Source organism: Schistocerca serialis, chromosome 3 (assembly GCF_023864345.2).
Source record: "Schistocerca serialis cubense isolate TAMUIC-IGC-003099 chromosome 3, iqSchSeri2.2, whole genome shotgun sequence".
In the NCBI taxonomy this organism is placed as follows: domain Eukaryota; kingdom Metazoa; phylum Arthropoda; class Insecta; order Orthoptera; family Acrididae; genus Schistocerca; species Schistocerca serialis.
This window is the reverse complement of record NC_064640.1, coordinates 126,101,126-126,122,295: the sequence shown is the minus strand read 5'-3', so window position 1 is coordinate 126,122,295 and position 21,170 is coordinate 126,101,126. Positions and strand designations below refer to the sequence as shown.

The 21,170-nt window shown below is 40.3% G+C and overlaps 1 protein-coding gene across 2 annotated transcripts in view; it reads left to right on the top strand.

The window, feature by feature from the left end:
* The window catches only part of LOC126469818 (exportin-4-like), a 225,342-nt gene that overhangs the window by 122,132 nt on the left and 82,040 nt on the right, over window positions 1-21,170 (top strand). For both annotated transcript variants that reach the window (XM_050097100.1, XM_050097101.1), the window contains one exon: window positions 16,902-17,064. In XM_050097100.1, coding sequence (XP_049953057.1) covers window positions 16,902-17,064 — 163 coding nt within the window. The remainder of the gene's footprint in view (window positions 1-16,901; window positions 17,065-21,170) is intronic.

Here is a 21,170-nt window from a genome sequence, read left to right as displayed (position 1 = left end):
TTTTCTAGATCATATCGTTTACTCATTTTGAAAGAGAGTACACATAGCTACAACGAAACGTTGCTTCATTTAGAAGACAACAACGCAACTGCCGACTTGCGTATGCTGCAAGCAATGCAACAGCTGCAGTCATTAGCGGCGACAAAGCGTTACCCGAGTAGGCGCGCTGTATCTGAGAGATACAGGCAGTACACGTTCCCACACCTGACTCACTTATGACCTTGATAGTATCGGGATAAGACTGAAATTCCTGTAAAGCAGTAAGAGAGGTATGACACAAGATGTCATGGGCCAGCAAACCGTTACCACTGTTCATTGTGGTAATATTAGAGAAACAGTAGGTTAAGTATCTCTCGGATGCATGCGCGACTGTCGGAGGGTTAAATGTATCTATTCTGATTTCATTAATGATGCTGTCTGGTCTTTGGTTTATATATAAGTTCTATGAATGCGTGTTATCTGTTTTTTTTTTTTTTTTTTTTTTTTTTACATGTCCGGAAGAACAGACACCACGCATTCTTATAAATGATTTTCCATGATGGGCAATGAGTCCATCACCTTCAGTGTGGATGCACAGTAACATTTGACCTGAAGGAATATTAAAGTAGCGAGCATGGAGGACATGGACAGGGACTGTGGATAGGTAGCACTAGGTGGGAATATGAGTTGGCTGGGAGCCATCCATGCAATTGCAATGAACACTGTGTCTGGATGGTGCAGTGGTTAATGCAGCTGCCTCGTAAGCAGGAGATCCTTGGTTTAAATCCCAATCTGGCACACATTTTCACTCATTGCTTCTGATTCCGCATGAAGTCCTGATGCAGTTGATGTCAATAATTTCTTCCCCTGAAAATGTCTTCCATCATGAAGACTTGAAGTGGCTGTTGCTGGGATGAGTGCAACTACACTGATGTGGTATGAAGACAGTCATTAAGCCTTATAAGGAATTGCATAGATTTATAATCCTGTGTAGAAGCTGTGCAATGTTAACACACTTTTGGAAATCATAAGATCGTAAGAGTTGGCATTTCTTGTGGACACTGGAACATTTGGATGACATTCAGATACACCTGATTTCCACAGTACCGTCGACGACTCTATTGATATATTGACATGCTAAGAACTTACCCATGTCCATATCAGTGAATTTCAAAAGGGGTATCGACTAATATTGGCAAAAAGAATCAGTTTTTGAAAATATAATGTAACTAGAGGGATAAAAATTGCACTCATCAAGTGGTGCCAGCAAGAAACATTTATAAAAGTTATAGAAATGTGCAACCTTTCAGAGCCATTGGCCCCTCTTGCTGGCAGAAGGGTTGAAGGGGAAGAGGATGGAGGGGGTCTTAGAAAATGGGGATAGTTGCGCAAAAGTTGCCCAGAACCCCAAGTCAAGGGAGACTTATCGAATGGAATGAGAAGGAAAGACTGGTTGTTGGGGACTGCACTGAATGAGATTTGAAAACCGGAGAGCTTAAATGTAGAAAGTAAGGTAATAAGCAGGACATCTATTACAGTAAAAACTCTTTCACAATGTTTTTTTAGTAATCTCTGTCTTGCTTATTACCTTATCTTCCACTTTAAGCTCTTATGTTTTCAAAACTCATATGTTACAGTCTCCAACAATCAATCTTTCCTTCTCATCCCATTCAGTAAGTCTCCCCTGATCCAGATTTGTGGGCGACATTTTCGTAACGCCATCATTTCCAAAACCTTGCCACTCCTTTTCCTTCATCCCTTTTCTTTCACTTTCAACCCTTCTGTCAGAATAAGGAGTAACTGGCTCCAAAAGCCTGCACATTCCTATAATTTGTATGTGTGTTTCCTCCTGCCACTGCTTAGTAAGTAGATTTTTTATCCATCCACTTATGTTAAAAGCAGTATGGAGATGGACAGTTTTTATATCATCATATTTATAACTATATACAGAACATCCTGGGAAACTGAACTGATTATTGGGCATGTGATTCTTGGCTAAAGTATCAGTCGAACAAAAAGAAGTACTTACTGTTGTTTGGTGATTCCCATATAGATTTTATAAGGATTTTGATCGAAAAAAAGATTGAAATATATTTGGACCATACAGTTATTTGAGTTCAGTAATTAATTTTCTGACACCAGTGGATCAGTATTGTAGAGCCATAATAGCTAATGCCTTTGTAGACAAAGCTCAAAGGAAGCTAATATATGTGTAATCAATGACCTAAATAAAAAATTTTAGTAATAAATTGCAAGACGTGGACTGGAATGAAATTTATAAGGAATAAAATGCGAAATTTAGCATAATCATTGTAAGTTTGTCTCACTATTTAAAAGTAATTTTCTCAGCGAACTACTTAGAAAATACATTGAAAATGCATATGGAAGTGTTGAATCAATAGTACTTATGAGAATCATTAAAAGCACCAGGACGTGTCAATAACTGTTGAAATGTTGTAAGTTGTAACAAAGAGGCCCAAAAACCTCGAGAAATACTACATGACATCTGGTGACCTGAGAAAATCTCCTAAGAATGGAAGTGTGCATTATTTACTCTCCCTGCCAATGGCCAATATCGATCATGTCTTGGAGGTGCTACAGCTTGCCATTGATGGTCACCACCAGGGGTGTGTGCAGCTCATCACATGGGCCAAGCCATTTATGGCCTGTCATGTTGGCCAAGAGACATAGCAACGGGGCCAGGCGAGCAGCCTTGATTCAGTCTGGTACACTGTAGTGTGATATACTCTTAATCACGCCATTCTGCATATTGGATTTCAACCCTGCATTCTTCTTGCACTTTCTTGTTATCATTATTGGCACACATTTCGTGTTCTGCTCTCAAAGAACTTGACTTTGTTATAGATTATGCTCTTGTATTGAGAGCTGACAGAAGAGTGATGGTCTTTTGCACAGTGTAGGCAGCTGTTTCTGGAAAGCTGACTGCCACATTCGGGGCAGCACTGGAGTTTCTTTGAATTGCTTGAAGCATGTCACAATGCTAAGCATGTCACAATACTAAGGAGGGAGGGCATTTTGGACCTGTCTGGTTAACATTACAAAAAAATTCATTTAACACTGATGGAGAAGCAGAAGGATTGACATACTTAAGTCGCTCATAAGACAATGGCGATCTGAGCACAGAACTCGGGTGAGACTTATAAGCTGAAAAAGAAGGTGATGAGTTGGAATCATTAGTTGAATGCTGCTTGTGGTGGTGACACACTATTTTTGATTCTTGAATTTCATTTGTGAAAGAATGTTGATGTCAAGGAGCAACCACAAAAGATTTACAGTTTTAAGCTCTTCACCAAAAGTAGGATTCGATGTGCTCAAAACTTTTGTTGTAACCTCCCTGTCGGGGGTAAAGCGCAAAGTCATATGCTGTCCTCGTCATCACTTTTCTGTTGGCTTCCGATAAAAATGCGTAATCCATAACAAAGCCAAGTTCTTCAAGAGCAGAACATGAAATGAAAGCCAATAATGAGAACAAGGAAGTCCAGGAACAATGCAGGGTCAAAATCCAATAAGCAGAATGGCGTGATTGCTAGTAAATTGTGCAGTGGACTGTACTAGACTGAATTACAGCTGCTTGACTGGCGAGCTACTCAGCCCATGTGACATGCTGCACACACCTCTGCTGGTGTTCAACTGCAAACTGTAACACCTCTGACCTGCAATCGATATCAACCATTGATAAGGGTATTAAACATTAATTCACTCACCTCACAAGACAGGGGACCAACCTTATGTAAATAACTATAGAAGAATTGCACACCCTTAATCATCTGCAAATGTTCTCTTAAGTTCCTACTGAATAGGTTAGAAAGAAGTTGGAGAACACCAGGCAGGATTTCAAAACAGCAGGTATTACATAGAATAATTTCTAATGCTTAAAATTATCCTTCAAATTCACAAAACCAAACAAACCATTATCATATTTGCTAACTTCAGACAAGTATATGTTTCATAGACACACAGACAGTGTTTATAATTCTCAAGGAATTCCAAGCTGATAAAAAAAGGATGTTATCAAACAAAGCGTAGCTGACCACATCCAGTGCTGAATTTAGTTATAGAAAAAGTGATTACAAACTGGAAAAATATATGTAATGGTATAATTATTGGCAGATGCCTGCTAAACTAAATTGACCTTCACTGCCTAGCATTTGCTGATGATGTACTTCAGTTCTTTCCAGTAATGGACAATAAGTGATTGAGTCTGTACAGAAACTACATGAAATAGCGGCAAAAAGCAGGCTCCAAATTTGGTACGAGGAGTTGCAGTATATGCAAGGAGCCAAATAGGGCTCAGCAAACAACCTTTAATCAACAGATCGAGGAAGTCTTCTTAGTGGAAAAATTCAAGTATTTAGCTAAGATTTTTTAACCAGCAGGGCCCAAACAGGAAGATAACAAAGAAAGAATTCCAAAACTGCAAATAGCATACAAACTCTGGTGTGGTTTTGGGTGTTCAATCAAGTTTTTAATTCAGTTCTTCTGCATGATATTTCAACCAACAACCAAGTCATTGTTTGCAGGTGCTCCAAGCTGCATTGTTATGTTAGTCTGTGCCTGGACTCCCATGAGATTGATTGGTGTCCAAGCAACAGTTATCCATCATCAGCAGACTATGCAGAAGAATGGAACTGGCAACTCAGCTGAAGAACACCATACCATTAGTTAATCTCATAAAAAAAACCTGAGAGGTCAGCATACAAAATCTCTTGGAATAGTTGTAATAAAAGCACCCTCTCTAAAAAAGGAAAGATATGAGCTTATAATGCAGTTATTAAAACAGAAACAGATCTGAGACTATGATAATTTTTGACTGATCATAAATAGGAAATACCTAAAAACAAGGAAGAATAATTCTGGGGAAAATTCTGGGATGCAAATGTGAAAATGGAATTTGGATGAAGAAGAAATCAAAGGAAGGCTATCAGATTACAGAAAAAATCATACATACAATCAGGAAATAGTGACAATTTTATGGTCACTGACTTGGAATGGGTAACAAGATTCTCACAAAGAACATTAGGATCTTAGCATAATTGATGAAGACACATTCTCATTGTCTTGCAGAAACACATGAAGATGTAAAGGAAATTTTCATGCACAAGATAGGACAAAATTTTGAGTCACTAACAACTACAGATTTTCTGAGAAGCCTCCTTGATGAGGTACAAGATAACCAGAAGAATGGCAGAAGAAACACAGCAGGCAGATGGGTAGATTTTGGGAGGAAAAGAAGTGCTATGTAAGTTGTAACATACTCTCCTAGCTGGATGAAATGAAATGTAGAAAGATCTGCTTTAGTTGCGTAATATAAAAATTATTCACACTTATCAAGAAGCGTTATTAAAAAGTTTTGAAGATTCTGCATTATGCCAGAAATCAATAATTTAGGTAAAAGAATGAAATTTATATGGAACATAGTAAAATAAGAGTAAAGTCAGCACACTACAAGACAGGATAACATCTATATTGATCAAAATTTTCCGGTTTTAAATGATAATTGACAGGTTGCAGAGTTTATTAATAACCACTTATTGAAATTAGTCTCAGTCGTGCAGTCATTTATTAAAATATGACCAGTTTCAGCCCATAGTAGTAGGCTTTCTTCAGATGATGCACCATCTGACTGACACTGATAACGCTTGGAACAACTGTGCTGGCCCCCGTTCATAAAACTGCTCATAATAATTTTAATAAATGACTATGTGATCGAGGCTGTTTTTTGCAAATTTTATATAACTGACAGATCGCTGTTTCCCAATAATGTTGTCTAAAATTATAAGCCATCTATTAAATGTAGTAGAACCAATAAGGTTAAGGAGTTTATCAGAAAGTTCGAGACAGACAAGGGTTGCTCATAAAGTATTAATTATCACCTTGGAAAAATCAAATGGTGGCCATAAAACTTCGTGAGTGTGTTATTCCTACTTACATATTAATCTTTCAGTGTGATACATTAATACCAATAGTGGATGGCTTGGTGGAGACCTTGGTTCTAGAATCTGCATTTTGGCTGTTCAGGAAAACTTTCCACTTTGAAAATCACCGTCTTGTCATTCTGGAAATGCCATCCATGCTACGGTTTCTTCATCTGAGGGTAGTGGAAGAAGTCACTGGGAGCCATGTCTGGAAAATATCGAGATAGATACAAAATTTGGTAACCCATAGAAGTACCTGCGCAGAATGCCATGGAATGTTGACATTATTTATTTTCGCTGTTGCAGTTTCAGCCTTAAGGGTATTATCAAGTGGTATACTGTAAAAGACTGTGCTTCAGCACATGTCAGACTTTAAAAATCATCTGTTATGTACATATCATCATATCGGAGCCTTTTAACTGTAAAGGTTAAATGACATTAAACAAGTGTGAGGCTATGTACAGTATTAAACTGATACAAATTGCATAAACTATTACCAGTGTTAACATCCTTAACACAAATCCCAGTAAACTACAGTAGCCTCCTAACAGAGCAGAGAGCCGGCCAGAGCGGTTCTAGGCGCTACAGTCTGGAACCGCACGACCGCTACGGTCGCAGGTTCGAATCCTGCCTCGGGCATGGATATGTGTGATGTCCTTAGGTTAGTTAGGTTTAAGTAGTTCTAAGTTCTAGGGGACTGATGACCTCAGAAGTTAAGTCCCATAGTGCTCAGAGCCATTTGAACGGAGCAGAGATCAGCAGCGTCTTATCTGTTGTACACAGTTCGTGTACATAATTTAGTTCAGTGGTATTCTAACTTACTTCTGAGTGGACTAACATTCACTAGCTTACTCTAAGTTTTTTGTGTAAATTTTTGTGCATATTTTTGCGTAAAGCAGCTTTATCGGGTAGCTTCCTGCTGCCAGAAGCACTGTGTCACATGACTCAGTTTAAATCTCCAGTTAATTCACAGCATATAGTTTAGATCAGCACTTTAGAGCTCTCATATTTATTTCCTGCCATCACTTTTGTGTTAGCAGAATTACTAGCAAAAAGTAACTGTTGATACATACAATTTTAATAGAGAAATTTATTTCTGCTTTAAGAACTTGTGGTTCTTGCGATCTTAGGCTACAGTGAGAACTCTGCAGAGAAGATTTTAGTGTTTGTGTATTTATATTTTGTGTGCATTTGAACATCAGTAACACCATAGTCAAGTTTGTTGTTGTTGTTGTTGTTGTTGTTGTTGTTGTTGTGGGTGGTCTGTTTGTGCTTTCTCAGTTACTCCTGACTGCTTTGTTTGTACCATTTAGATTTACACACACACACACACACACACACACACACACACACACACACACAGAGAGAGAGAGAGAGAGAGAGAGAGAGAGAGAGAGAGAGAGAGAGAGAGAACCAATATGGATAAGGACTGTACTTTTGAGCAGACACAAGGAGAAATTGCTGCTTTCCATAAATAGCTGGAAGTTCCATTGTCCATGGTCAGCAGGCTTGTGGCTACAGCTCAAAGCTGCAGCTGCAGCGACAGCGGGGGACCAGTAATGAGACCTGTGCTTCCTTTGGTCCTGTTGGAATCTCATGGTGACCTGGTTGTCACTGTATTTTCTGATATACATCATCTCACTGACTGGTCTGTCTTCACTTAGGAGTGAGTGGTGGACAATGGTGGGTTCATGTGTCACTGGGTGGAAGGCACAGCTGGTTCCTTACTCCTTAGCAACAATGTTGATAATACAGGGTGTATCAAAAAGAATCATCTGATTTGGCATGTCTATATTTCTGAAACTAATAAACATATACAATGAATTTATTTTCTTGATGAACAGGAAACTCAAAAAAATTTTTGTTTTCATACCTTTTTATAGGTGTTCAGTGTTCTCCCCATGAGATGCACAGCATATGTCAATGTGGTATTCAAATTATTACCAGACTGCAGCGAGCATGTCTTTAGTGACAACTTCTACAGCTGCTGTTATGTGATGTCTCAGTTCATTCATTGTTGTTGGTAATGGAGGCTCATAAACAGAGCCATTTATAAACCCCCACAAGAAATAATCACATTCAGTCAGGCCTGGTGACCTTGGAGGCCAGTAATGTAAGGCAGCCCATTGTTCAGTAATCCTTTGATTTAAAAATTCCTGCACTGCTGCTACCTAGCGGGAACCACTTAGAACTCGAGAGTTTGCGCTTTCCAACAATACATTGTTCACGCACATATCTCAAATAACATAATAGTTATGACTTTTTAAATTGGATGATTCTTTTTAATACACTCTGTACTTCTAAGGTAATATGGGATGCCTCTCCTGTTGGGCAAGTGGCTGATTTTCCTGCCCAATGCAGACATGTGCAGACGGTTTGTATGCTAGTCTTTGGGTGCTCCAGCCTTAGGTGGGAAACAGTAGGCAGGGCAGCAAAGTGGGAAAGAATGCCATTTTTCCACTTGGTATGTTTGCCGGAGATCTTGTCTGAGACATAGAGGTGGCTCTGCTGGTGGCTATGGAGTGCGCTGGGTGCAACCGGCTGCAAATAGTGGTACATGTTGGCACAAATGATGCTTCCCGATGGGGTTCCTGTGGGCAGATGGCTTATTTGATGAAGGAAGCTGGCATCGCAAGCGGGGTGCAGGCTAAGCTCACTATTTGTGGCAACGTGCCCAGGCTCGATCGTGAGCCTCTAGTTTGGAGCAGAATGGAAAGTCTAAACCAGAGGCTCAGATGATTCTGCAGTGGTATCAGTTGCAAATTTCTTGACCTCCACTATCGGGTGGAGAATTGTAGGGTTCTCCTAGAGGAATCCCCCTTGGGATTAGAGACAAATTGCCTGCCAAAACTGAAGCTACATCAGCCATACTGTTAGCAGAGAATGCTTGTCCCCACAGATCTTACGAGGGTGAGTCAAATGAAAATCTTAAATATTTTTTTAAATTTTATTTATTGTGCAGAAGTGATACAAAGCTGTATCACTTTTCAACATAATCTCCCCCACGCTTAATGCAAGTCCTCCAGCACTTACAAAGTGCATAAATTCCTTTAGGAAAAAGTTCTTTTGGTAGTCCGCACAACCACTCATGCACCGCATGTCATACCTCTTCATCAGAACGGAACTTCTTTCCTCGCATTGCGTCTTTGAGTGGTCCAAACATATGGAAATCACTTGGGGCAAGGTCTGGTGAGAATGGTGGATGAGGAAGACACTCAAAATGCAGGTCTTTGATTGTTGCAACTGTTGTATGGCCAGTGTGGGGCCTCGCATTGTCATGTTGCAAAAGGACACCTGCTGACAGCAATCCACATCGCTTTGATTTGATTGCAGGCCGCAGATGATTTTTTAGGAGATCTGTGTATGATGCACTGGTGACAGTGGTCCCTCTAGGCATGTAATGCTCCAAAATGACGCCTTTTTCGTCCCAAAAGTGTGTCAGCATAACCTTCCCTGCTGATGGTTCTGTTCGAAACTTCTTTGGTTTTGGTAATGAGGAATGCCGCCATTCCTTGCTCGCTCTCTTTATTTCTGGTTGATGGAAGTGAACCCAGGTTTCATCCCAGGTAACAATTCTTGCAAGGAAGCCATCGCCTTCTCGTTCAAAGCACTGAAGAAGTTCTTCACAAGCATCAACACGTCGTTCTCTCATTTCAGGAGTCAGCTACCGTGGCACCTATCTTGCAGACACTCTGTGAAACTGGAGCACATCGTGCACAATGTGGTGTACTGACCCATTACTGATCTGTAAACATGCTGCAATGTCACTCAGTGTCACTCAGCAGTTTTCCTTCGCTATGGCTTCAACTGCTGCAATGTTCTGTGGAGTCACAACTCATTGTGCTTGACCTGGACAAGGAGCATCTTCCACTGAAGTCACACAATTTGCGAACTTCCTACTCCATTCATAGACTTGCTGCTGTGACAAACATGCATCACCATACTGAACCTTCATTCGTTGACGAATTTCTACATCTACATCTACATCTACATCCATACTCCGCAAACCACCTGATGGTGTGTGACGGAGGGTACTTTGAGTACCTCTATTGGTTCTCCCTTCTATTCCAGTCTCATATTCTTCATGGAAAGAAAGATTGTCGGTATGTCTCTGTGTGGGCTCCAATCTCTGATTTTATCCTTATGGGCTCTTCGTGAGATATATGTAGGAGGGAGCAATATACTGCTTGACTCCTCAGTGAAGGTATGTTCTCGAAACTTCAACAAAAGCCCGTATCGAGCTACTGAGCATCTCTCCTGCAGAGTCTTCCACTGGAGTTTATCTATCATCTCCGTAACACTTTCGCGATTACTAAATGATCCTGTAACGAAGCGCGCTGCTTTCCGTTGGATCTTCTCTCTCTCTTATATCAAACCTATCTGGTGGGCGAACAAGTGTACTGTAACTTACTTCCTTTGTTTTCGGATTGCATTTCCTTAGAATTCTTCCAATGAATCTCAGTCTGGCATGTGCTTTACTGACGATCAACTTTATATGATCATTCCATTTTAAATCACTCCTAATGCCTACTCCCAGATAATTTATGGAATGAACTGCTTCCAGCTGCTGACCTGCTATATTGTAGCTAAATGATAAAGGATCTTTCTTTCTATGTATTCGCAACACATTACACTTGTCTACATTGAGATTCGATTGCCATTTCAATAGGTTTCACACCTTCACTACGCAAAAACCGAATAACAGAACGCTGTTCTTCCCTGGTACAAGTTGCAAGTGGGGCGACCATCTTTATACTGATACTGCAATGGTATGTGTGCATCTGCACTATGCTGCCACCTACAGGCCATTCTGCATGCTGTTTGTAGCACACTTACCAACTTACAGTATAACGGCGCGAAATTTCGATTTGTTATTACAAATTTAAGGTTTTCATTTGACTCACCCTCATATATAGTAAAGATTAGTGTGATATTAGTAAACTGCAGGATAATCCAAGGAAAAGTCCCAGAATTAGTATCGCTTATTGAACATTATGTAGGAGTGAGAGAGGTAGGCTGTCTGGGTGTGGGCTGTGTTTTCTGTTGAAGATGGGGGATGCGGATAGCAACAGATGCGGGTCATGGTAAAGATACAATAACTCTTTATTAGTTCTTTACTAATTCATATGGTTCAGACACACTTCTGACTGTGCCGCATTCCCTGGCGTGGTCTGGAGTTCACTTGTAATATTGTGGAGTCATAGCTGCAGACATTGACATATGACAGGTGGTGTGAACACTCTGCTCGGGAGACAGAGCACTGTGCTAGTGTCTCTGGTATTCAAGGCAAGCTGAGGTGGTAGGTCTTATCTAATGTGGAAGGTCACTTTGTTCCAATGGTGTGGTGATGACGGTGCCTGGAGTTGAAGTCTGGACCAATGGTGAGGAGCATGAGTGGGCCGATTCCATGATGTTGCCTGCCTGGGATGGGCAGAGAGGCAGAAGTCCCTCCTTCACAGACTGGTGGCAGGAGAATTCACAGTGAGGTTTCCCGGCTGACACACAGAAGGCCTGGGTGTGGCCTTGCTGTGCTCGAATGTGACATACTCAGCTGGGCCAGTATTTAAATGCTGACTCCCCACACTGAATTTGCGGAAGGGCTTTGTTTGTAGGCCACGGTGAACCATCTGGAATAGGGCAATGACCGGGGTCTGGCATAATCACCAATGATGCGGAAGTCAGTTGAGGTGGAGTGGCTTCTCGAAGGCTAACCCAGGGCATTGACACCCGTGATGGTATCAGGGAAGTCTTACTGCTGCTGAGGGGTGCTGATCAAGCAGGAGTGATGGGCGGCTGCAGCCGATTTCCGTGGCTTGTGGCCCGATTTCGGCGCTGGCGCAGTTCTGGCCTCTGATGTCTGCTCTAAGTTCTCCTATAGTTTTCTCTCATTAGAATAGCGACTAAATCCTGAGCTCAGACTGGAATATTTATAATAATGATAGATTAGTCACCAATGGTGGTGGCATATTTATTGTAGTAAAGAATGCGGTAATATCTAGTGTGATTATGACGGATTCCGAATATGAATCAAAGGTCAGTCAGAAAAGGTAATTGGATGCTTTTATAGACCGCCTAGGTCAGGAGCTGCAGTGGTAGAGAGCTTCAGAGAGAACTTACAGAATATCGTTAATAACTTTTTTGATCATGCCATTGTAATCAGGGGGGTGACTTCAACTTGGCAGATAAAGATTGGGAGAGTCATACTATCCAAACTAGTGTCAGAGACAGGGATTTGTGTGATGTTCTTCTGAATGTTTTGTCCAAAAATTACTGTGAGCAGATAATTAGAGAACAAACTTGAGACCTCCTAACAACAAACAAGCATGAACTTATCGAATCACTTAATGTAGAGGAAGGTATCAGTGGTCATAAGGCTGTGACAGTAACTATGACAATGGGTATTGCAAGAAATGTGAAGAAGGTGGGGAAACCTTTTTGTATAGTGGGAGTTACAGGTTACAAATTTCAGAGTATCTGAGTAGTCAATGCCAAATATTCAGTGCTGAGGATGGAGATGTGGGGCACAAATGAAGGGAAAAAAAATCAAAAGCATCATTCAGTATGCATTGTTATGTATGTTCCAACTAAGGTCTTAAGGAATGGGAAAGACCCACCATGGTGTAATAGCTGTGTTAGAAAACTGCTTTGTAAACAAAGAGAGCTCCATCACAGATTCAAGAGAAGTCCAAACGTAACTGACAAACAAAAGCAGAATGAAATGAAAATGAGTGTATGGAGAGCACTGAGAGAAGTGTTTGGTGACTTTTAAACAAAAATTTTTTTCTGCTAATCTGACTAAAAACCCTAAAAGATTTTGGCCTTATGTAAAATCAGTAAGGTTTCGAAATCATCTACTCAATCACTCAGTGAACGTACAGTCACCAGAACGGAAGTCCCTCCTTTCAATTATCATATGAATGTAGAAATGGCAGGTATTGTGGTAACTGATTGCAGAACAGAATAGCAACAACAATTGCTTAGTAGTGGAAATGGATCAGGACCAGATGAGATTCCTGTAAGATTCTACAAGGTTTGTGCAAAAAAACTTGCTCACCTTCTAGCAAGGAAGGGTACGTAGTGCCTGGAAAAAATGTGTAGATTATTTCTGTTTTGAAGAAGGGTCAGAGAGCACATGTACATAATTATAGGCCTCTGTCATTCATGGCAGTCTGTGCTTGAATTATGGAACATTTATTATACTCAAGAAAGATTATATATATATAATGTTCACAGTTTCAAGTGTACAGCATACTTCATTTGTTTTTGACAAATAGAAAGGATAGATTTGTTTTAGTGTGTTCGGCGATTTTAGATTATTATAAAAATGGAGCAAAGAATTTGCATCAAATTTTGTGTGGGAAATGGAATCAAGCGCTTTAAAACACTTGAAATGTTGACAGTGGTGTATGGTGAGTCTGCTGTAAGTTAAAAAAAAAAAAAGTTTACAAGTGGTACAAGCTCCTCCAAGGTGGCCGAGAAGATGCCAATGACGAACCTCATTCTGGATGCCCTAGTACATCAACAACAGATGTTAACATCAAAGCTGTAAAGAAAATTGTTTTGGAAAATCGTCAAATTACCATAAGAGAAGTTACTGAGGATGTTGGCATAAAGGTCAGCTTGTGTTATGCAATTTTTTCAGATGTTTCGGGCATGAGATGTGTGAAGAACTGTCGCATGAGCATCACTCAGGAGCTCTTGAATGACGTTAGTGGTGATCCTGATTTGCTCAAAAGGGTCATAACTGGTGACGTAACATGGGTTTTCGGTTATGACGTCGAAACCAAAGCCCACTCGTCCCAATGGAAGCATCCTGGATAGCCAAGACTGAAAAAAGCATTCCAATTTTGATCAAATGTCAAAGTTTTGCTCACTTTTTTTTTTAGTGCATTATGAATTGCTGCCTCGAGGTCATACTGTCAGTAAGGAGCATTACCTTGAAGTTATGCACCGTTTGCGAGAAGCATTATGCAAAAAATGTTCGAAATTTTGGAAAAAACAGTTTATGGCTTTTGCATCACGACAATGCACCTGCTCATTCATCTTTGCCTGTGAGAGATTTTTTTGGCCTAAAACAACATGACAATCATGCCTCAGCCACCATATTCATCGTATTTGGCCCCCTGCGACTGTTTCCTTTTCCCAAAACTGAAGAGACTTATGAAAGGATGAAGATTTTCAGTGATTGAGGAAATAAAAACTGCTTCACTCACTCAAGGCAGTACCAAAAAGTTCTGACGAGAAGTGCTTCAAGGATTGGAAGGTGCACTGGCACAAATGTATTGTATCTGAGGAGGATTACTTTGAAGCTGACAACATGAATATTGATGAACAAATAAATATTTTTTCATAAAATTATAAAGTCACCTTACTTTTTGAACACATCTCGTATATAAATGATCTAGTAGAAAGCATCGGAAGCTCTTCAAGACTTTTCGCAGATGATGCATATGAATGCCAGAAAACAGTATCAATTTGCAGAATGACCTACAGGGGGCTGGTGATGGTGGCGGCTCTGGCAGTTGACACTGAACGTAAATAATTTTAGCATGTTGCACATACATATGAAAAGAAAGCCACTATTGTACAACTACATCATTGATGACAAATTGCTGAAAACAGTACCAGCCATACAATACCTAAGACTGACTATCTAGAGCAACCTTAAGCGTAATGACCCCATAAAACAAACAAACTCCTGTGGCAGATGCTATGAGAGAGGTGTGCTTCACAGAGAGGCTACTGTTGAAATTTCAAGAGAGTAATTTCCGGGAAGAGTTGGTCAACATATTATTTCCTCCTGAATACATCTGGCAAAAGATCATGATGAGAAAATTCGAGGCTTACCGACCCATCATTCTTCTCATTTGCAAGTGGAACAGGGAGGGATACCAGTTAGTGGTACCATATGTACCCTCCATCACACCGTATCATGTGGCTTGTGAAGTATTGCCGTAGGTGAAGATGTACCAGTCACCTCATCAGGAGATTTCATTAGTATGCTCCTGTGATGGTTTGACTCTTATAATCATGATTTGTTAACATTGCCTTTTTCGATGGTCACAAATTCACATTTCCACTGCTTACTTTGATCCTTTCTCTTGGGGTCATAGTGATGCAACCACCACTCATCCATAGTGATTAGGTGGCTGCAACATTTATGCTGCTGTCTCGATTCAGTGTGTTTTTAAAATGATTGTGAGCTGTCACAGAACCCAGAAGATGGTGACTTTTGTCATTCACAGTGTTATGCAAGATGAAAATTGATCTGTGAATGATTTCCACCTCTTCCCCAATTGTTGATTGTTGTACACTGGTCTTTGAGCACCAGGACTTTCACATATCTCAGTTCTTCACAGTGAGATGATTGGCCACTTTTTATTTTGTCATTAAAACTAGTTTGACCATACAGGACTTGTCTGTGCCACATATGGTGGAGCTTTGTTGCTGTAGGGGTGATAATTGAGAGTCTATAGTTGCCTCTCACACACTGAAAAAGAGATGTCTATGACATTTAATGATCTAAAGCTTTTGGCAACTTCCCATCTGAAAGTAAGAAAAAGATGAGCTCAGCATCTTTGATAATTTAAGTAATGATATAAACTGCCTGACTGATGGAAAATGTAAATCTGAAATTGTGCTAAGAACTTCCTTCAGACTGGCTGTCTGTTGCATGGAAGAATTGTTATTTTGAAACCTCTAGCTTATATCATATAAAAGTATTATACATTTTCCTCTGTCATTACCTTAAATATTCTTTTTTGCTGTATGAAATCATTCTTAAATGGTTAGCATGCACCCATATTGAAATACAAATTAATTTAGTAACCTGTATATTGACTGATTCATCCCTGTTCTTTGGTCATGACTTAAAAACAGCTTTGACTTTCAGAACCATTATCAGTTGTGGTGAACTGATTGAATATCATTTCTACATTGATATAGTAGTTTGTGAAACACTGCACTGAAATGCCACAATTTTATTTTGACAATTTTTGTGTCAATCATTTTGTGTGGTGTCTGCCGATGTGAGATGAGTACAATTTTATTGAACAATTGTAGCAATTTTACTGTGTGATAACATGCTAGACTTAATTTGTCATCTGTGGCAAGCTTTATTTTCTTTTCGTGTATTAGTAAGCTTTGGCAGACAGGTATCGTGGTCACACTCTTCCAACTGACCACTGGATCATCCTCAGCCAATGATGATATTGGATGTCTCAGTAAAGTGGCATGTGGTTATCCTACCACTCTGTAGACAGTTAATGTCAGCTTTTCCAAAATGATGCCACTACTCATTCAAGTAGCTCCTCGATTGGCATCTGAAGGCTATGTTCACCTTGTTTCAGTGATCTCAAGGAGCAAACATCTTTGATATTACTGGGCCATGGACCAAATTTCTCTCTGTAGCTGTCAGAGAGTTACCACATTGCCAATATGATGAACCAGCTAGTGCATAGTGCCTGCCCCCTTTTTGTTTATCCTCACCCCCACCCCCTTACACACACACACACACACACACACACACACACACACACACACACACACACACACTTACTTTTTATCTATTGTCATTATGAACTTTGGATACGACCATTCCATTCCCACATTCTTATATTTTTGTTATTTTTCTATATAAATGATCAAGCCAATGTATTGTTTGTTCAGTATAGCTGCTTCTTTGACAAAGGTTATTTAAGAAGTGGTATATATTAACAGTGTTTTCACTTAATTAGTCATGTAGAATCTTATGGAAAGTCAGTTAACTCTCTCTGTCTCAATCTAGCTGTGGAAGCAACAATAATTAAATTACCCAAGTTTCCATTTCCAATTTTGTTTGATCACACTAATAGTTAATGGACACAAATGCCATATGTAGACATCTTATAACCATGTAACTCCTCCTTGGGCCAAAAATACGCTGATAATATATTGAGATATTCTTCCTCATTTCAATGTGATCATGTATTAAATTAATATTTTCAGGTTGGTTTCTGCAGTATTTCGTCTTTGTGAAGTTGAGAGACAAGCTGCCTTTATAAAAGAGTTGATTGCTATAATGAGTCCTAACCTGGCGTGCAATATTATGTGGTTCATGAAGAGATGGGCTGCATGCTTTTTATTGCCAGAGGAACGATACTACTCTGAGGTAAATTTATTTTCTGATGATAATTGACAATTACGATACCTTTTAATTGTTGCAGATAACACACCCACATAAAATTTTGTAAGAAATTTTAGAAAGAATTGCTCAAGCACAGTATTAGTACATGCATGTTCACATTCCTCCACACCCTTTTTTTATGATTTCAGGCAAACTCATATATTTTTCTATTTTCAACTGTGCCTCTTTACCTCTCATTTTTTCTCACCCCCAAACCCAAAAGACAATTCATGGATTATTAATTAGAAAAAGAAAAATCAAAGCTCAGGAGACGACTGCAAGTCACTTGTGAACTCTAATGATTGATTTATATGTCTAACATGCTAACCAAAGAGGAAATCCTGTAGTGTTCATAAAAATTACAGTTGAAAAGAAAGGTTGTATTTTTAATGTATTTTAATGTATTGGAATGATGTAAAATGTATTTAGATTATGCATGCATAGCCACATTTGTGTGTTTTGAATTATGATATCTGAGATTCAGTTAGAAACAAGAGCAATTAATATGCTTGTGATGAGCTGTAATGTGTCAGATAGAAGTTACTCTGCCCCATTGATGTCAAAGATCATTATGTGGATAAACCGCAGAGATTTAAAAAATCTACTATTGTGCACAAGAATGTAATATCACAGTGTGAAGTTCCCAGTTGTTGAATGATTAAGACTATCATTACTGTAAATCAGTCATTGCGATATTCATCAGTGACTTGTTGTGTCATTAACTGTTGGTATAAGTTTTGTACACATTTAAGTTGATTCACAGAAAACAGACTACAACAAACAAACCTGTCCGTCTTTGTAGATGATGAAGGTGGTGGAGATGATGTCACATTAAGCACAGCATTCCTGAAAAGTTCTCTGTACTAAAACATGACTGCAGAGTGTTAAAATGACTTAATGACCCCTTAAATTATAAGTTATTGCAACCACATTATTGACAAAGATTATAGCACCATGTGCAAAGTGTGGTAAGAAAGGGAGGAGGGATGTAATGGTTGAAGTTCTTCTTATTCTCGTAAAATGTGCTGTTATTAATTAAACAGATTGTATTTTTCTCATTAAGTAGCTAACAATGACATCAATTTCTCCACTACACACAGGGTGGCTCACATTAATGTTTAAAAAACCCCAAAGCGATGTAGATGATGCTGAGACAAGTAATTTAATCTAAGACATACAGGGCTGAAAATGTTTGGAAATCCCCAAAGGTGGATGCCAAATGTTGAACATGTGATGTCTCCAGATGACATACCTTGCTGCACATGCAGCGATGGAGCCTGCCAGTCTGTCGCATCTGATCGTCCCAACCCAAGTCAAGTATTCATGTCGATGTTGCTCCAGAATTATGTGCGCGACTGAAGTGCATGGGGTTCATGATTCGAGTCTTGCATCTGGCAGGCAGTTTTTTTTTTCTGTTTTTCATTGTGTTAGATAGTTATGTGTGTACAGAGAGGTAAGATTTATTATTTTATTTACCAATATCGCGCCCTTTTCTAGACAATGCCAAAGTACAGTACAACAAAAACCTACCATATTGCATCACAAGTAAACAAGTATAAGCTTCTGAATTGCATCGCTACCAATAAATGACCGATGTGTTCATTACTAAATAAAGTCTGTAAACAAAAAAAGAAGGGACAAAAGCAAAGAAACACAAAATAACAGCTTTTGTTTCATCGCAGTGATAACTTTTATGTTTACAACAGATCCCACTTACAAAAGGTATTCAAAAACAGAGTAGCTTAGCAGAGCGATGTGTAGCACTGCCCCCTACTGGCAAGGGTAGGATTGTCAAGTCCAGTCGCTGCACATGCAGTGAGGTACGTCTTCTGGTGACGTCACATGTTCAACATTTGTCATCCACTTTTGGGGTATTTTCCGATGATTGCGGTTCCTTGTGTCTTATATTAAATTACTTGTCTCACTGTCATCTATGTCACTTTGGTGGGTTTAAAATGAGAATCACCCTGTAAAATACATAATTTCCCAGGATAAGACAGTCACAGATTCTCTCCATGTCCTCAGAGAAATCTTCTTTGAAAATTATCTTTAGTTTATCTGTCACGACATTTTAAATGTACTCAGTCAAGTTGAATCTTGGGAGACTACATGTGCATTTTCAATTTTGGAATAGTCTGAGGGTGATTAATACCATAAGTGAGGTGAGTGCTGCATTGTTGAGACGCATTTCTGCAAGAATCGGGTGACTCATTGTTTTGGTGACCTGGGACGTGGTTGTGTTGAAAGGGGGGGGGGGGGAATTATCGTGGGAGGCCCATGTAAACTTGGTCATTATATCATTGTTTGGCTTTAAACCCCTGAAAGCAACCATTTTTGCAGACTAAATACATGTACATATATATACATGCTTTACAAGCCACTGAATCGTGCATGGTGGAGAGTACGTTGTATCACTACAAGTTATTTCCTTTCCTTTTTCACTCGCAAACAGAGAAGTGGAAAAACGACTGTGTCACATGAGCTTTAATTTCTCTTGCCTTCGTGGTTCTTGTGTGAAATGTCCATTGGCGGCATTAGAATTGCTCTACAGTCAGCATCAAATGTTAGTTCTTTAAATTTTCTCAATACTGTTTCACGAAAAGAATGTCATCTTCCCATTAGAGATTCGCATTTCAGTCTGGGGCCATGATTTTCCCATCAATTGATACAAGAGGGCCCCAAACGGCCGTGCCAGCCGGTATGACAGTGAGTGATATCACTAGAGCGTAGTTGCATGTGCACTGTGCCCGAGCGACACATTCCAACGTTGAGTTTCCCAAGCTGGAAGAGTTCAAGGGGTGTTGCGTCATGGGGCTGCAGGAGGCTGGGTAGTTCTGTCATAGTGTTGCGTTTCACATCCAATGTATGAACAGCCCCATTGGCTGTTGTTGACTGCAGCGGATACAGGAAGGCATGCATGCAGGATATGTATGATCTAGATGTCTGACATGCACCACAAGGAGGGAGGACTGACGGATTGTTTGCAACATGTGAGCAGAAGCAACGGCAATGGTAGGGGCCATTCAAGTGCTAGTATCATTGGTTGGTGGTTGCATGACACTGGATTCTCTGCACGCCAACCGTTATGATGCCTGCCACACACACCTTTGTAGCATAATGCCCGACTGCCTGGTGTCAGTAGTGATGGACATGGGACCTTTAAGACTGGCAGTGGGTCGTCTTTAGTGATGAGTCCCACTTCTGTCTTGGAGGCAACGACCATCAAGGCAATGACTCCTGATCAAGAGTGTGTAGAGTGCCGTGGAGTGTGCTGTCAGGACTCCCCCTCCACCCACCAATCTGCAAGAACTGCAAGCGAGGGGCAAGATTCATGGGACTGAGTATCACTGTACTACATTCAGGACCTGCACAACTCCATGATGTGACATCTGGACAATTGTATTCATAATCATGGGTGCCTGAAGCCGCACTAACGAGTAAATTTTGTGGCCATGTAATGCAATAAATGTTGGTCCTTCAAAGCTGAAAGTGTAATCATTTCATATGTGAGGTACCATCCACCTGCCTGCCAACAGTGATCGAAATCTGCTTTGTCTTTCTGGGTACAGCTCTTTTTGTGATGATCAATGTAGATGAGCCACACTACCCTAAAATTCTCCCATTATCTGTTATGATTTCAAGCTTCAGATGTACCTGTATAGCCCAGGCTGCATGTCTGAATCTTGTGGGAATAGTATTGGCTTATTTCATTGAACTGTATTGCAGGGGCTACACGTGCTGATGAGAACAGCTGGGGACAGGTTGAGATTGATAGAGGAGAGGATGGACAGTGCAAGGGGGAGGAGGAAATGGACGTTGGGGGGGGGGGGGGGGGGGAGTGGGAGGTCGATGAAGCAGGTGTAAGGTGTAGACAGGTAGTGGGCTAGTTGAAAAGGAAGAGGGGGAGGTGGAGATGGAAGGGGGGCGGGGTGGCAAGAAAGATATGGGCAGAGAGAGGGGTGGAGGTTATGGACAAAGAGTGTGGGAGGAGGTGGGATGGAGATAGGGAGATAGTAGGGAGGAGGAGATCGATAGAGGTAGGAGGATGAGGTGGAAAGAGGGAGGAAGAAGTGGACACAGAGAGAGGGATA